At 41.1% G+C, this 18,723-nt stretch overlaps 1 protein-coding gene across 6 annotated transcripts; it reads left to right on the forward strand.

The window, feature by feature from the left end:
• Positions 1 to 82: 82 nt before the first annotated feature.
• On the forward strand, positions 83 to 18,723 carry MARVELD2 (MARVEL domain containing 2). Of its 6 annotated transcripts, XM_036310798.1 has the most exons (8): positions 218 to 355; positions 3,415 to 4,087; positions 4,355 to 4,578; positions 7,143 to 7,178; positions 12,100 to 12,248; positions 12,512 to 12,683; positions 13,491 to 13,541; positions 14,393 to 18,723. In XM_036310798.1, exons 2-8 carry the CDS (start codon positions 3,430 to 3,432, stop codon positions 14,513 to 14,515), a joined length of 1,413 nt encoding a protein of 470 aa, XP_036166691.1. In that variant the 5' UTR covers positions 218 to 355; positions 3,415 to 3,429; the 3' UTR covers positions 14,516 to 18,723. The 6 variants fall into 6 exon arrangements, with proteins under 6 accessions (XP_036166687.1, XP_036166691.1, XP_036166685.1 ...); XM_036310794.1 differs by lacking the exon at positions 218 to 355 and adding an exon at positions 83 to 174 and having other exon boundaries at positions 3,415 to 4,578; XM_036310792.1 differs by having other exon boundaries at positions 3,415 to 4,578.

Below are 18,723 nucleotides of genomic sequence, written 5' to 3' on the forward strand. Positions count from 1 at the left end.
CTTTGCTTTGAGGTGTGGGCGTGGGGGTTGGGGGACGGGCACCGACCGGCTAGGGCTCCTAGCGGGGCCCCAACAAAGCCGGGCGGGGCAAGGCTTGGCTCGGCCCCGCCCCGAGAGCCGGATCCCGGTTTCAGTCCTGCGGACAGGGAGCGCGCTCTTCCGGCTGCCGCGCAGGTGAGGAGGGTCCGGGGGGGCCCACGTGACCGGGACGCGGGCGGGCGGGCGGACGGACGGGCGGGCGGGGCCGGCGCCTCCGGGCAGGTGCGTGTATGGAGTGGGGGGTCCTGGACCCCTCAGAGCTTCCTGGGCCCGCGGCGCTCGACTCCCGGCCCCGCCTTAACCCGCGGCCAGCCCGGTAAGAGGCAGCGGGACACGGGTCCGGAGGGCCCGCCCGCCCGTCTCATTCAGGGACAGGTGCGCGGCCGGGCTCCGTCCTTCCGGGCGCGGGGAGCCTACTTACCGGAGGCGGGCATGGCAGAGCCGGCTGAGTTCCGGTCACTCTGCGGGGGACGCTCCCAGCACTGAGCGTGCATTTTCACTCCGAGACGCGAAGACGGAGCGCGCGCGCGGGTGGGCAGAGCAGGGGACGGAGCGAGGTGGGTGGGACCCGACGCCCAGCGGCGAGCTCGGGAGCCGTCCGAGCGGAGAGGTTGGGCGGCCCGTGGCACGCACTCGCGGGTGAATTAAAACCCTCAGGGCCTTTCCCAGCCCCTGGAGCCCAAAACACCCTAAATCTGCCCCTTCCTCGGGCCCAGCAGAACGTTAAAGCCCGCCGCAGCTGCGGCTCTGCTCGTGTAGAGGTAACCAAGCTCGTTCCTGGGACGCTTTGCCGGGGGACCATTTCTCCTGCCTCCGCGATGGCTTTCCCAGGTGTGCGTCCCGGGGAATGCAGGCAGGGCCGGGGCTTGAAGAAAACACAAGACCCACGGCCTCAGCGCACAGGTCGAAGTGGACTCTCGACGAAACCCTGGACCCAGATAGTTAAGACCTGCCCAAGTACAGCTGAGCATCCCTTCGGACATCAAATATTTCGCTCTTACGCAATTCTTCAGATTTATACTTTTTTGCTTTTTATTTAAACATTGGCAAAGTGGCCTAATTCAAATAAGCCACCTTTCTCAGGTGAAGATAAATCCATTACTTTTTGTTTACAGTGAGCTAAATGAAGCAATGGAGTATCCTTTAAATGCATATACAGTGTAGGTAGGTATTGAGGGATATCATGTAAAACTTGCTAAAATTATTGTGCTTTTGCTTCTACTCTTAGGAAAATGTACTTCAAAACTGTAGTAGTACTTTGTATTTCTAGAATTTAAACTTAGGTAAAGATAAAAAATAGAGACCACAAATGATTTTTATCACTTCCTGAGCTCCTGCTTTGCATTGGGCACCATGCTAGGACTATCATAGTTAATTCTTTAAAATTGGAGTGTCCCATTAGAAGACCCCCCAAGTTAGACTTCTTTATCTCCACCCCCTTCTTGGGTGATCTATCTAGTCTGTGGCAGTACATGCCCGTCTGTACATAGACTGCACACTTGACATCTCCAGCTGGATTTCAAACTCCCCGAGGCTGCTTCTCCCCAAGGCTAAACAGGAGGGAAGAAGAAATGTTGCTTCAAAGTAAGGTATTGCCAGAGGGACTAAGGTAGGGGATATAGATGAAACAAGATTGGTCATAAATTGGTAATCATTGAAGATGGTCGATGGGTACATTAGCGTTCATCATACTATTTCCATTTTTATTATGTTGGAAAATTTATATTTAAAAAGCTTAATTAAAAAATAATTTAATTTCCTGTATCTAGAATTTGACCTCTTCTTGCTGTCTCTATTGCTACCACCATGGCCTGCTGGGTTATTTCGGGCGCCTCCTAGCTAGTCTCCGTTGTCACCCTTGTCTCACTGGCCTCCATGCCGTAATAGTTCAACATGCCGGGCACTCTAACAAGACATTTGCACGAGCTGCTCCATCTACCTGGAATGCTTTCCCTGGAATAGCTGCCTAGCTTCCTCCTTTATCTCCTTCATTTCTATATTCCGATATCTTGTTGCCTATGAAGACTTTCCTAGTCATTCTATTCAAACTTGTAACACCTTGCCCATGGTGCACACCTTATCCCCTTTCTTAACTTTGTTCCTGAGCATTCAATCTATTTTATTTCCCTTGTCTACTATCATCTGCCTCACTGGAAGGCAAAGGTTTCGGTTGGCTTCCTTCACTGATACACTTTCAGCATGGTACACAGCACTGATACCCCTAGTACATAGCAGGTGTTCAGTAAATATTTGTTGAATGATCAATCTCCATTTTACAAAGTAAAATAAAGCAAGCCTTAGGAATTTCTAAATTGTTCAATATTATAAGGTGGGATTAGCCTTTTAAGCTTTGATTCCACACACACACACAAATAAATTTTAAAAAGTAAAGACAAAAAATAAATTTTGATGCTACCTCCATAGTGCCAAGTACAATGTCATGTGCCCAGTGAGTCTCCAAGTAAATATACATGTAAGCAACTTGAGGGAGAAATTCATGTGCTATAAACCTAGTTACATTAGCAAATGCTTTCATTCTTTTTGTATTTGTGTCCATGAAGGAAATCAACAGGTTTAGTAAAAGTACTTTTTCTGTGCCCTATTTTTTGGGTGGATTGAATATCCTGTAAGGTAACTTCTGAGTCTCTCCATGGCAATAGCAGTGGCATTTAGATAATTCTTCTGAAAAGACTGATATGCATGGTCATTGCTGCTGCTCTGTGTTGTGCTTTCGGGGAATCTATACTTTTGGTAATATTTATTCTCTGAGAAATCAGTTTTTAAAATCTAGTATCAAGTATTAATATTTCGAAGTGGCAGAAGCAATGCCCCTAAACTGACTTTTCTGGCTTAAGAAAGAAAGGGGCTCTTCATTCCCTGTGTTTAACAGACTGCTTCTTGGGGCCATTCATTCCAAAGCAGATTTGAGTTAATGAAAATGAAGAGTATGTACTGACTTATCATTTTTTTGTTTGCTCAAACTTAAATATTTAGATTTAGGTGTTTGAGGAAAGGACCCTACTTGGAAAGTGATAGCATCCTGTCTTGTTAAAATGTAGTTCTATTTTTGTTTTTTTAGATTTTGTTGTTTACAGAGCTCATACATAAGTTAGACTTATAAATGTTTCATTCAGGGCTAAGATTTAAGTTTTTGATTGCCTTTAAAATTGTATAGAATGATGATTATGTCCCTGGCTAACATAATTGTTATATATGTTTAAAATACACATATTTATGTTATTTAATATATCATAATAGACATGATCCTATCGGTTTCCTAAATGTGATCATTTGCTGCTGAGTAAATAAAATCAGCATTGAAATAATAAAAATAATAAAAAACTAAGCATAAGTGATATCTAATCTTGGCCACAGGTATAGAAATCACAAATGTCTTCAAAGGATGGGAGATCCAGGAATCGAGACAGGCACTACAATGAAGTCCCAAGGGACTTGACCCATGAAGATGGCACCATAAGAACCCTCCAGACTCTTCATGACAGTGAGCTGGCTGTGAGCGCTGATCCTTTGCCACCACCCCCTCTCCCATTACAGCCACCATTTGGCCCTGACTTCTACTCAAGTGACACAGAGGAACCAGCCATAGCACCAGACCTCAAACCCGTAAGGCGCTTCGTCCCTGAGTCCTGGAAGCACTTCTTCAGAGGAAAGAAAAAGGACCCAGAATGGGATAAGTCGGTGTCAGACATCAGATACATCTCAGACGGAGTGGAGTGTTCGCCTCCATCCTCTCCAGGGAGACAAAACCACCACTCACGCCCCAACTCCGACAAAGATCCTTACGGAGGGTCAGAAGGAACCTTTAACTCCCGGAAAGAGGCTGAAGCGATGCTTCCCCAGGATCCCTATGGGTCTCTGGGCCGACACACACAAACGGCTCTAACGTACAGTGAGAAGGTGGAGGCCTACAACCTGAGGTACTCCTACATGAAGTCGTGGCCTGGCCTGCTGAGAATCCTCGGGGTGGTGGAGCTGCTGCTGGGGGCGGGCGTCTTCGCCTGTGTCACAGCTTACATTCACAAGGACAGTGAGTGGTACAACATGTTTGGCTATTCCCCTCCCACAGCCATGGGAGGCTTTGGTGGCCTGGGCAGTGCGTATGGGGGCTACTACTACAGTGGCCCCAAAACTCCTTTTATACTCGTGGTTGCTGGATTAGCTTGGATCACCACCATTATTATTCTGGTTCTTGGCATGTCCATGTATTATCGGACCATTCTTTTGGACTCTAACTGGTGGCCCCTGACTGAGTTTGGAATTAACATTGCCTTGTTTATTTTGTATATGGCTGCAGCCATAGTCTATGTGAATGATATCAACCGAGGTGGACTCTGCTACTATCCAGTATTTAATACACCAATGAATGCAATGTTCTGTCGGGTAGAAGGAGGACAGACAGCAGCGATGGTCTTCCTGTTTGTCACCATGATTGTTTATCTCATCAGTGCTTTGGTTTGCCTCAAGTTATGGAGGCATGAGGCAGCTCGGAGACATAGGGAATACATGGAACAACAGGAGGTAAGGAATTTCACAATCTTTCTTTTGTTTTTTGTGTTTTTTTTTCTGTTATTTACTCCCTTGTTAAAAATGTATAGTTCTCAAAACAAGGATTTTATAGAAGCCTTTTTTTAAAAATATATTTTATTGATTTTTTACAGAGAGGAAGGGAGAGGGATAGAGAGTTAGAAACATCGATGAGAGAGAAACATCGATCAGCTGCCTCCTGCACACTTCCCACTGGGGATGTGCCCGCAACCAAGGTACATGCCCTTGACAGGAATCGAACCTGGGACCCTTGAGTCCACAGGCTGACGCTCTATCCACTGAGCCAAACCAGTCAGGGCAAGCCTTTTTTTTTTTTTTTTTTTTTTAATGATCTGAAGTTGAAAAGCTCCATATCTGACATGGTAGGCCTGGAATAGCCCACTCAGCAGTGTCACTGTTGTGTGGCATTGCAAGTAGACACCAGATGTGTAACATAATACAGAGCTTGTTGGCTGCATTATTGTGTCTCTCTGATGCGTAAGGGAAAACAGAGATACTGAATTCCTGCAAAGAAGAATAACAACATGCTCAGTAAATAAAATGTCTCATTAAAGTAAGTTAGAGAACAGTCTTGATTCTTCAGTATGGTAAGACAATAAAAAAATTATAATTTTTGTTAGAGGAGCAAAGTGCTCATTTAAATCTGTTACCATGAGTCCCAGTTTCTTCCAGTGAGTTAAAGTCAAGTAAGAATATGGTGAACCACATATGCTTTGTTAAGTATCAAGAAGCTAAGTTGTAATAAACATACTCTGAAAACTTACCCAGGTGTTTTGATGTTTCATCCTTATTTTAGGGAGATGAGTGTTCCAGAATTAGAGTGGGATCCATGTACTTTATTTCATTTCTAGGATTTAACTATTTAAATATATGGAAGAGAAGGAGGAGGAGAATTAATAATACCTACAGAATAAGATTGTATCAAAGCCTTATTTAAAATAATTTTATTTTGTTATGAGTATGTTCTACTAGCTTCAATACACCCTGAAATAAGCTAATGTCTTGCTTTCATCTTTTTCGTTTTGTTTTGTTTTCGTCTTCTAAGGAGTAGTGTGTAGTAGAATTTCCTATAACACTGAAAATGTCTTATTACTTTAACTTTTTTCTTTACTTCAAGTTAACTATGTTTGCATCTTTTCTCGCTTTTCTAAAAGTCTCCTAGATACATAATTGCACATAGTGTACAGGGATGGGCAAAAGTAGGTTGTAATAGAAATAAATAATACAATAATTAATAAATAATAAAAGAATAAACTGCCGAAACCGGTTTGGCTCAATGGATAGAGCGTCAGCCTGCGGACTGAGGGGTCCCGGGTTCGGTTCCGGTCAGGGGCATGTGCCTGGGTTGCGGGCGCATCCCCAGTGGGGGATGTGCGGGAGGCGGCTGATCGATGTTTCTCTCTCATCGATGTTTCTGGCTCTCTATCTCTCTCCCTTCCTCTCTGTAAAAAATCAATAAAATATATTAAAAAAAAAAAAAAAAAAAAAAGAGAATAAACTGTTTCAGGTACTCACAACTGTACGCTTACTTTTGCCCACTCCTGTATATTGGGCAAAACTATAGATAGTAAAGTCCTGTCCTTAGTTACTGGATGAGGTATTTGTTTACCCATTGACTTATATGGTTTTTATTCTTTTGCATGAATCTTATGCATAACAACTACAAAAACTTGACTAAGTTTATATCAAGAACCTTCTTCTTTTGTTTTAATTGGTAACATTTTTATTTGGGAAAAATATATCCAGTACCTTATGTAATATGGAGAACCTCAGCATGTTTCAATGTGATCCACACTCTTTTGTCACAAAATATATTAATCTTACTAGAGCTTGACCTAGATTTAAGTTTTTTTCTAAAAGCTTATTTGGGCATTGTTAAGCATATTTCTTAAATTTACATCTGTGGATACAAAGTAAAGAACTTGTATACAAAGCAAAGAATTTCAATCAGTTTGAAATCTGGATAGTGAAACATACATCCTCATAATTTTAGGGAAATTTAATAATAACAGAGTTCTTAATGTCATTTCAAAATTCTACATTAATAGTATCTGTAATTATCAACATAATTCTTTCATTTCCTGATAAAAACTTATTTCTGTCAGACTTTTCATAATGGCTGATTGGACTTGAATCACCTCTGATGTTACTGTAACTTCCTAAAAGGTAGAGAGCTGTAATGGCCTGTGGCTTTTTTCTGTTAACTTTATAATGTAACTGTCTCAAACTCTTTAATTGTGCAAGGTAATGGGAGCCAAGAATAAAGAAAATCTCTAGGTGATTCAAAGCAGCTTACCTAAGCTTCTACCATCTCCATATTTCCAACTCTGCTCTTTGTCCTGATTGACAAGGAATTACCCTTACCCCATCTGGTTCTCCACTGGCCCGTCAGCACATGGCCGAAAGTAGGAGGAGCATCTGAAAAGTAGAGAACCAACCTCCGTAAAATTGAGATTGGGCTAAATGCAGATGGATGAAAATATTTGCAAATAACTTCACATGCCTTTGAAAAATCATGTTAACTCTTCTTGTTCCAGATAAGTGAGCCATCATTTCCATCAAAAAGAAAAATGGTAAGAAAAAAGTTCACATTGTATTTTACCTCTATAGATTTGTTAAATACTTTTCTCTCTTGTCTATAAATCTACAGAGTAGATCCTCTTTCTCTGAAGGTGTATCCGTTACATTGAGTTCATAAGAGGACTTTCAGGTTTTTTCTAATACGTAAAGGACCAAGTTAGATAAGGCTATTAATAGCTTCTTTTACTTCTGTTAGATGAATAATTATGCAAGTGAACTGTTGGTTCTTTTTTTTTTTTTTTTTAATATATTTTATTGATTTTTTACAGAGAGGAAGGGAGAGAGATAGAGAGTTAGAAACATCGATGAGAGAGAAACATCGATCAGCTGCCTCCTGCACATCCCCCACTGGGGATATGCCCGCAACCCAGGTACATGCCCTTGACCGGAATCGAACCCGGGACCCTTCAGTCCGCAGGCCGACGCTCTATCCACTGAGCCAAACCGGTTTCGGCCTGTTGGTTCTTGTATGTTTAAATTCTAATCTTTAAAAATAAAGGTAATTCTCCCAAGCTTTCTGCAGTCTCTTTAAAGTTCTTTCAGATGCCAAATTTTGTTGAGTCAGGAAAGAAATTTCTCTTCCACCATTTACTAATTGTGTGGTAGTCAGCAAGTATTGAAACTTCTAATGCTTTAGTTTCTTCATCTATAAAATTGGAATAATAATTTCTACCTCGCATGATTGCTGAGATGATTAAATGAGATTCTGTTATAATTATTTACATATATGTAATAATTTAATATATTTTAATCATAATTTTACCTCATTGAAAAGTTCTTTTTTAAGATATTGGGTATTGCCGAAACCGGTTTGGCTCAGTGGATAGAGCGTCGGCCTGCGGACTGAGAGGTCCCAGGTTCGATTCCGGTCAAGGGCATGTACCTGGGTTGCGGGCATATCCCCAGTAGGAGATGTGCAGGAGGCAGCTGATCGATGATTCTCTCTCATCGATGTTTCTAACTCTCTATCTCTCTCCCTTCCTCTCTGAAAAAAATCAATAAAAAAAATATATATATTTAAAAAAAAAAAAAAGATATTGGGTATTACTTCTAAGCAAAAAATTGAGAATCCAATTTATCAATTTGTTTCTTTCTTTGAAAAGGGAGTATATTCACTTGGTCCAAAATTCAAAAGAAGCTCTAATACAAAGTCTTCTCTCCTATATTTGGCTTTCCAGTTCTCCTGCTTGGAGACAGCCAGTGTTATTAGTGTCTTGTGTTTCCTTTCAGAAATGTGTTATGTGTACATTCGCTCTCCTCCCCCTTTTACACAAATGGTAGCATACCATCTACACTGTTATGTTCCTAACTTTTTCCGCTTAACAATACATTTCTTTTTTAAAATATTTTTTATTGATTTATTGTTAAAGAGAGAGAATAAGTGAGAGAGAAAAGCATTGGATTTGTTTTCCACTTAGTTATGTATTTATTGGTTGCTTCTTGTATGTGCCCTGACTGGGGGTCAAACCTGCAACCTCGGCATATCACGATGATGCTCTAACCAACTGAGCTACCCGGCCAGGACAAACAATACATTTCTAAGATGTTTCCTTAGTACATGAAGTACATGAAGAACTTCTCCATTCTCTTTTTACAGTGCAGTGCGATGCAGAGAAAATAAACTTTGGGATCAGGCAAATCTGAATTGGAATATAAGATCAGCTACTTAATAGCTCTGTGACCCTGGGGAAATTACTTACCATCTCTGAATTTCAGTTTTCTGTCACTTGTTTGGAACTATCTACTAGGCTATTCCTTCTTTGGTATTTTATTTTATTTTTTTAGAGATTTTTTGTTATTATTATTATTTTTTTTAATATTTTATTGATTTTTTACAGAGAGGAAGGGAGAGAGATAGAGAGCTAGAAACATCCATGAGAGAGAAACATCGATCAGCTGCCTCCTGCACATTTCCCACTGGGGATATGCCCGCAACCCAGGTACATGCCCTTGACCGGCATCGAACCTGGGACCTTTCAGTCCGCAGGCCGACGCTCTATCCACTGAGCCAAACCGGTTTCAGCGAGATTTTTTATTATTATTATTGATTTTTAGAGACAGAAGGGAGATGGAGAGAGAGAAACATCAATGTGAGGGTGAAACATTCATTAGCTGCCTCCTGCACACCACTCCCTCTACCGGGGATTGAGCCCGCAGCCAGGGCATGTGCTCTGATCAGAAATTGAACTGGCAACCTTTGGGTGCATGGAAGGATGCCCAACCAACTGAGCCACACCAGCCAGGTATTTTAACAGCTACAATTTATAAAGAGCAAATAAGATAATTAAAAAAATAATAATATATAGACATAAACTAAGATCAAATAGAGACAGAAACTAATTCTAATAAATCCCTAAATGCTGAGCAGATTTTCTTTCCCAAGCTAGAAAAGCCAAAATCTAATCTGGGCATCGAAAGTAATGGTGTGGGTTTGGGATCAGGGGCCTATGCTTCATTACATTATACTCTAGGAGGGAGAGAAAATTGGGAATTGGGCAGATGGACACTGAAACACTTATCTAGCTTGCCCTATTTCTAACCTAACAGAATATTCATTCAGCCCCCTTTTTTTCATTCAGCCCATTTTTAATTTGAGAGGCTTAGTAATTATATCCAAAGCATTACTTATCCCGTTGCTTAATTACCTTCTCTTGCCTCACAATAAAGCTTTTCTGAAATTTGCTGACAGGACTAGTTTTTGTGAAAAGCAAAGAGCCCTATGTGGGGGCTTGTGTTTGTAATCAGAACACTGCTTGAGCATGGTCTGGCCCAGGGCTGGAGCCAGTGCACCCGTCTTGTGAAAGCTTAAAGCGGTTTTGATTCTTTGTCTCAGGTCCAGTTCCAGACCTTTTTCCCCAACAGGGTTTTCTGAACGGATGATTAATGAGGTTCTCCCTAAAAGAGTGGAAGACAATGTTAGGAGCATACAAACAGAAACACATTGAAGCAGACGAAATAGTCTTCGTGGAAGTGTTCTGGCTTCCTAAAACTCCCTCTTTATGTTAAAAGGTAAATGTTGGAAATAGGGATAGTAAGAAAAATGAGTAGTTCCTGCTTGAAAAAACTTTACCCAGGAGAAAGCCAAACCTCCCATGGACTGTCCTGCCTGATGTGAGGGCCTGCTCAGAGATGGTCTGGTTCCCCTTCACCTAGTACCTGGGCTGCAGACTTCTCCTTTTCTCTTCTTTCTTTTTTTTAAAATATATTTTATTGATTTTTTACAGAGAGGAAGGGAGAGGGATAGAGAGTTAGAAACATCGATGAGAGAGAAACATCGATCAGCTGCCTCCTGCACACCCGCTACTGGGGACGTGCCCAAGGTACATGCCCTTGACCGGAATCAAACCTGGGACCCTTCAGTCTGCAGGCCGACGCTGTATCCACTGAGCCACACCAGTCAGGGCCAGACTTCTCCTTTTCATAGCCCTCCCCTGGTTAGCAGCCTCGGAGTCTGATCCTCTAATCTGGCTTCGAGGTTTGGTGAGTTTGGAGCTAGTGGTTTTTACAATGAGCTAATGTTAGACCAAGCCTCAAAGGCAGCCTTAGAGATAGAAAATCAAGAAACAAAGGATTTTAAAAGCTGCCTGGCATGGTTTTAAAATCTCATTTGATACTTGTTTTCAGTGAAGTAGGGGCCCTCCCAAGCTACTCTCAGTTTAGTTTAATTTAACAAGCATGAGCCAGGGGTCCATGGGGGCAGAGGAGGGGAGCTGATGGACCTGAGGAGGAATCAGTGTGCCCAGCTCAAGTTCATTCCTCCAGCAGGATGGCATTGCCCGCCCCACCCTGCTCAAACTCCTTTCTGGCATGCTACCAGAACTTCAGGGAACTTAGCGATTGAACAATATACAATTAAGTAGACCATTTCCTTGTATTACTCATTTGAAGTATCAGTGAGCCAAAAAGTTCTGGGTTTTAATTGTGGCCTTTGCACGCCACAGCTGTGGGACCTTGGAGAATGTACTAAACCTCTCTGAACATGGCTCCTATGTGGAAACCCCTTTCCTGGCATCCACCAACCTGACCAACTTGTTCGGTGTTCTGGGCACTGCTTAGTGGGGCCTTGAACACTCTTTTCCCAGCCCCAAAGCTGCGTATCCATCTTAGCTGGCCTGGTCTAGGGCAGGTTCGCGGGCCTTCCACTCCCTCTGCCCTTCTTTCGGCTATTTTAGCTCGTAAGGCTTGTCCCCCATATTTCCTCCCTGGGCCACTTCATCTTATGTTCTTTTCCTGTCTTTTGAATGTACCATTTTTTACTAAAAAGGCCTCTGGAGCTCTCCAGGGTAGAAACCACGGTGACTTAAACCACCACCTCCAAGATCCTTACGGGTCTCTCAGGGAATCGCAGGTTAGGGACACATGGGCAAGTTAAAGGCATCCAGCACCTCCCCTGCCGAGTCCTTGCTTTCCTTTCTGATAATGAAAACAATGCACCATGCATCCCTCTCTGGGCTACTCAGTGGCTACTTGTAATTCATTCATCTCAGGTTCTGGTGTCATTCTTTCTAATTCCACTTAAGAAGACTTGTTCCATTTTTGTTCCCTGAATTTCTTATTTTGGACTACATTTTTTACTCTTTTACAATTGGTTGGGGGTATAAATCCTAAATAATAAAGTACTTAAGACGCCCACACCCACCATGTCATGGTCCACCTTTGACATACATATGATTGGGGTTGGAGGGTGTTGTACCTATTACGAGCTCTCCCATATCTCAGTGTGTCCCTTTAGCTGTTACAGAAACAGAACAACTTTGTGACTATAAAACATGTAATTCTGAAGGGACGTGTTAATTGTTATTTCTGCTTTTATTCTTCTTGCCCCTCCATTTTCTTCTAAGGATAAACTCCGCTGTTTTTTTTCTCCTTCTGTCTCTGTTTATAAACAAATCTTCTTTTTCTCCCTCACGATAGTGTGAAATGGCCATCGGAGGTGACAGACAGAGAGACCAAGAAGTTCATTTCAAAGAATTGAGACCAACAAATATGAAACCTGAAATACTGAGTGGACATATCCCCTCAGGCCACATTCCCAAACCTATCATGTTGCCTGACTATGTGGCGTGAGTATCAATATAAATCCTTCTTCGGGGTAGAAATTGAGATTTTCCATTTGGGCTTTTCATTTTTCTTTTTGTCTCCGAGTTAATCCTCTCTGCTTGCAATCATTTCTATTTGAGCAGCTGTTTGTTACCTGTGAGGTGGCATATTGAGTTGGAGGTGCACAGTATGGTCAGTGAGGAATAAGCTAAACTGATTTCAAGTTCAGCTTGTTTTAGTGAACAAGTTATAACTCTGGTTAATCCTTCTCCCTCCCTCCCCCCAGAAAATACCCTGTGATTCGGACAGATGATGAACGGGAGCGCTATAAGGCTGTGTTCCAAGACCAGTTTTCAGAGTACAAGGAGCTCTCTGCAGAAGTCCAGGCCGTCTTGAGGAAGTTCGATGAGCTGGACGCAGTGATGAGCAGACTGCCACATCATTCGGGAAACCAACAGGTCAGTGTCTGCGGCTGCCTGGGAACACCGAGAGTGACGAAAGGATACATCTGACCTTTCTTGAAATATAGAGAAGTCATAACCACATGCGCCTGCTGTGTATGTCTAGGGAAGTAAGTCACTTGAGGTCGTCAAGGTGACTAGTCAAGGTTACAATTCAAATTATATAATTTAATGTCTTCGGCCTTAAATTATTAAACAGGATTTTATTTTCTCATTTAAGTAAAGTATAAATTGCATATTTTTATATAAAACTTAGAGTAAAGTTAGAAGGAACATTATATTAGCTGCTCTCAAAGTTGAAAATCTCAACCTCTTACTCACAATATGTGATAACATGAAAAAGAACTTTCCAACAAGGGTGAAAATGATGCTTAATAATAGCGAGTGTGATCATTATGTGCCAAGCACTTTACAGGCATCATTTCATATAAATGAAGCTTCTCACAACCCTATGAGGTACATAGGGTTATTACTTCCATTTTACCAATAAGAAAACTGAGTCGTAGGGAGGGGAATGAGCTTGCTCAAGGTCACACCATGGCAGGCAGTGGCACTGGGACTCGCTTCTGGTTTCATGCAGGTGGGGCCTCTCCGTCTGTTCACCTCAGTGCCTGGCACATAGTAATCCTCACACGTCCGGTCAATTGCATTTTTGTGTATGAATATTGTGATTGCAGTCTTAGGTAAAAATTGTTTTCTGTTCTAATTCTCAGTGTGCTTTGAGACACATTCTTGAGATAGGTTGTGCATAAATGCAAGTGTTTTAATTCACAATATATTAAGTATACAATATACTATTTTTAGGAACATGAGAGAATTTCAAGAATCCATGAAGAATTTAAGAAAAAAAAGAAGGTTAGTGAAATTATTTTCTTCAAAGTATATTATCCAGGTACAATGGAGACACCTGACAGATTTTAGATTCTTTTAGCTTTAAAAGTAGGTGTTGTTTTTTTTTATTTCTTATTTTGTTGATTTTTTTTTTTTTTTTTTTTTTTAGAGCTAGAGGAAGGGAGAAAGAGAGAGAAACATCAATGGGTTGCCTCCTGTACCCACCCCAACTGGGGATTGAGCCTGCAACCAGGGCATATGCCCTGACTGGGCAATTGAATTGTCAGCCTTTTCGTGCACAGGACAGTGCTCAACCAGCTGAGCCACACAAACAGGGCTGTTTTTCTGTGTTTCCTAAGATCCTACTTGTTAGGGGACCAGGAGTGCCTGCTGGGCACCTTTTCTTCTCACCTTTGCTCTGTTCTGATGGCATTCTGTCGTGTCCTGATTTAGCCACCCAGGGAAAGGAGCACTGAAACACCACTTGTCACCCACATTTCCTCCCCAAGGTTCCGTTACTTTACATGTTTCTAACTCCATCCTTCACTTGTTTGCACCAATCAGTAGAGGCCAAAGAGAGCTTTCATTAAACATTTCTATAGTTATTATTTACTTTGCATGTATTTTAAACTACTAACGTTATAGGTACCTCAGCTCTTTGAACTTCTCAACTTTGCTGTGAACCTAAAACTATTCTAAAAAATACAGTTTATTAGAAACCTGTGGAGAGCTTAGCTGGTTTTCTTGCTAAGCAGATTTTGAAATCTGCTGCAGGAAAATCTGTTGAGAAGGGTCATTTTCCGGGTGATAATGTGTGTCTGAGTTCTTCGCTGAGGTAGCACAGGCTGACGTTAACAACTGTGTTTCTTCCCCAGGACCCTACGTTTCTGGAAAAGAAGGAGCGCTGTGATTACCTAAAGAATAAACTTTCTCACATAAAGCAGAGAATTCAAGAATATGATAAAGTAATGAATTGGGATGTACAAGGTTATTCTTAAACCTTATCTGAAACCAATTTTTTTAATATCAAACTTAATATTTATTTACTGTCTTTTTTTATGTTAGTCTCTGTGATATTTGAGAAGCAAGTGCTTCCTGAATCAGCTTTCAGTTGGTTTAGCCAGTCTGCAGTGTTAGAACAGTGTGGTTTCACATCAGACATTTCAGAAAGACTCAACTTTACGAAGAATGGAAGACATACTGAATTCATCTCTGTACAGTTTATGTTTATCTTTGTTGACATTGGAAGTGATTCAGAGCTCGTATCCTGGGGTGTGAGAGAAGATGAGTATCAGTTCTGGTGCTGAGGAAGTCTTGATTCTGGTGCCGTAGAGGATCAGCTTTTCCTTTTTCACTCAGGCCGGCTCCTGAGATTTTCTAGGACAAATTTCTCATCCTAGCCAAAGGTGTCATTTGTTCCCTGGAGAGGGTTTGAAGCCAACATCAACATTTTCAAGCCCGATGATCTTGGCCAAGGTGTGTGACCTCTCTATGCCTATTTCCCCACCTGTAAAACGGGCCTAAAATAGTACCCACCTCATTGGGTTGTTACCAGGATTAAGGTCCTTAATGAGCAAGCCCTGCCAGCTAACCACAAGGCCATGTGTCTCCTGACCTTCCCTGTTGTGTTGTTAATAACTCTAACCACTCGTAGCCTTAAGTAGATGCTTTCATTGTGGTTCTGTGCCCAGTGGGGTCCAACACAGCCTTCCCATCTTTAATCGGTCTCCCTGTGCACACATCTCCACAGCCCAGCTGTTCCTGTACGCATCCCATCTCATGGGACCATGTGGATGTTGTTTGGACATTTTCTCTGCTGTTTGGACATTTATCCTCGGGCCCCATGACGTTACATTTACCTAGAATCCCACTTTCACTTATTGGGATGCTTCATCTTCCTAAGAACTATCTTGGCTTTGGGGCTTTATTCATGAGAAATGTTTTATTTTTATTAGTATGAACAATGAACTGCCTTAAAACATTTTTTTGAAAATCCTTGTTATTAGATCCTATTCAGCAGCATTTATCTTGTAATTTCCCAGGTGTAGAAATACAATTTCTGCTCAATATAGCTGCCATTCAAATAATTGGTGTCCAAAGAATTTTCTAAAGTGAAACTGCTGAAAACGTAGAAAAGCAGAGGGTTAAAAGTGTTGGTTACTGAATGAACCTCCTAGTTTTTCTTTGTCAGTGAAATCTTATTTAATGTTGTTGTTATTTTAATACCATGGTGCTCAGACTATGCTTAGGGCTCTAAGAGTTTTAAGGTGACACGGAGGGAAGTGTGAGGCCCCCTCTGGAAGCACACACACCCCCGCCCACCTAGAACAGCTTCCCTTTCTATTTTATGTATTGGGGCCCGCTAACAAACATTTCACTTAAGAGCACCAATGCTTTAAAAATAAAATAGATGAAAGAATACATTTTGGTAGACCGTAAAAATTTAGATTAATATTGAAATGAAGCATTTAGGAAATTTAACTTTGTGAAACTTTATTTTACTACAATTGTAAATGTTAATTCTTGAGAAGTGGTGTTGTAACACTGATTTTTTTTAAAATTTTATATCAATACCTAGGCATATTAAAACTTGTTACCTGTTGTTTTGCTTTTCTAACATTCCTGTGTTGACTGGGCATGTTCTTGAAAATATTTTCATTATCATAAAGCACGCTGGGAAATCACTGCAAACCTGTAGGTCATGACATTCAGGTGGCTGTTTACTCCTCCCCCATTACTTGTAAGAATTCAAAGTCAAGGCCACTGTGTTGGTTTCCACAGGCTGCCATAACAAAGTACCACAAGCTGAGTGGCTTAAAACAACAGAAGTTTATTGCCTCTCAGTTTTGCAACCTAGAAGTCTGAAATTACAATGTCAGCAGGGCCATGCTCCCTCTGAAACTTGTGAGGAATCCTTCCTGGCTTCGGGTGGTTTCCTGGCAATCTTTGGCATCCCTGGGCTTGTGTACGTATCACCCAGATCCTGTCTTCACACAGCTGTCTTCCGGTGAGGACACCAGGCATATTGGATTAGTGACTCGCCCTCCGTAGGATGACCTCATCTTAACTGATTACACCTGTAAAGTCCCTGTTTCTAAATGACATCACATTCTAAGGTACCAGAGGTTAGGACTTCAACATAATCTTTTGGGGGTCGAAACCACAATTCAACCCATAACAGCCACCTTTGGCAAGGTGTGAAGATTTGGAAGCAAAGATAATTCTCTACATTTTTTCCCCTCTTATCTGACTTTAACATATATTCTAATCTCAAAGTTAATATAAGATTATGTCAGTGTGTCTAAAACTGGGAAAGAGGAAAGTATATAGTCTTCACTTATTCATTTGCCAGTTACGTGCCAAATGTTTTCACTGAGCGGTTGTTGTAGCATTGAAGATACAGTAGTCAGTAGTCAGATAGAGACCTTGGATTATAGTCTAACAGGAGATCTGAATGAGAAGACAAGAGGTTGTTGATGCAGTACACATTTTGATGTGCATTTCTGGAAATGATTTGTGAAAGAAACCTTATATGAGATGCAGCAATGGTCAAAAGATAAACAATACAGGCAAAGTCTATAAATTTTTTCTGACTCATCTATTTAAAAAACGATTGGAAATTTTTTTAAAGGAAAAAAACCCCACAAAAACAAATGAGTATAAAAGCTCAGAAAATAAAAGTCCAACCACTATCAGTTCCACTCCCTGGCGATATATATTGTTGGGAGCATATCCTCCTAGTCTTTTTGTTGTGTGTTTTGTTTTGTTAATCCTCATGGATATTTTTCCATTGATTTTTAGAGAGAATGGAAAGAAGAGGGAGAGTCAGAGAGAGACATTGATTGGTTGCCTCCTGCACGTGCCCTGCCCAGGGCCAGGGATCAAGCCTGCAAAAACGGTATGTGCCCTTGACTGATGTTGAACCTGGAACTCTTAAAACTGCTGGCCAAGGCTCTATCCACTGAGCCAAACCAGCTAGGGCTCTTTCTAGTCTTTTTATGATACATAGAATCATTTAAAAATTACCAACTTTAATACTTTAAATATGTTTTTAAAGAAGAGTATCTGAGAGGCTACACCAGCCTGTGACAGAGCGACTCTCCTGTAATAGAGAATGTAACAGGGACAGTCAAAGGTAGGAAGGATGGGTCAGCCCAGCAGAAGGAGAATGTGGGCTTATGAGCCCACAACCAACACATCTCTTACTGTATGATTTTGACAAATGAACCTCTTCAAGCATCTGCTTCCTTATCTGGGGATGATAATACTGCCTGATGAAAGTGTTGTGAAAATTAAATGCAATAATGTACGGAAAATAACCAATTGCTCAATAAGTGGTGGTTGGATATTCAAATATACTTTCATTGAGTTCAGTATTGCGTTGACTACTTTAAAGGTAGAATATCAAAATAACTAATAATAACAATGACAAAAGGCTTTTTCAGAAAGTATATGGAAATGCATTTATTGTAGAAAATTTAGAAAATGAAGATAAGCTTATATTCTTCTAAATACACACAAATGAAATTGCCCATAATTCTACCCCCCTCAGAGATAGTCACTATTAATATTTCGAAACTTATCCTTCCATTCTCGTCTTAATTATATACAGGGTGGGGCAAAAGTAGGTTTACAGTTGTCGGTATGCGAAACTGTTTATTCTTGTATTATTTTTTTATAGTTGAGACATGTTCTTTATGTGTACATTATCAAATTCCAAGTAATAAATCTAACATGAACAGAAAACAAATTATCCTTGACAATTTCCCGCATACTCTGAGTTAAGACTTGAATTTGCAGTCATCATCAGCGAAGCTCTGTAATCCCACCAAGAGTCCTTGAAAGCATGTTCACACACAACCCAATCCCAGGTAATGATGGACCAGTATTAAGTAAAATGGCATTAGGGACCATCCTCTCAGATTTCAATAATTTGTAATCTTTTTGCTGGTGGAGGGTCTTTCCTCAATGTTGATGGCTGTTGACTGATCAGGATGGGGGGTGACTGGCAATTAAGACAATGAACTTCGCCACATTGATTGACTTCTTTTCATGAATGACTTCTCACTCTGTAGCACTGAGCTATTCTTGTATTATTATTTACTTTTCCACACAACTGAAACCTACTTTTCCCCCTCCCTGTATTTACACAAGCATATTAAATAAAGAACGAGTTTTGGTATTAATAAAAAATTTTAAAGTTATA

Source organism: Myotis myotis, unplaced genomic scaffold, assembly GCF_014108235.1.
Source record: "Myotis myotis isolate mMyoMyo1 unplaced genomic scaffold, mMyoMyo1.p scaffold_m19_p_5, whole genome shotgun sequence".
In the NCBI taxonomy this organism is placed as follows: Eukaryota; Metazoa; Chordata; class Mammalia; order Chiroptera; family Vespertilionidae; genus Myotis; species Myotis myotis.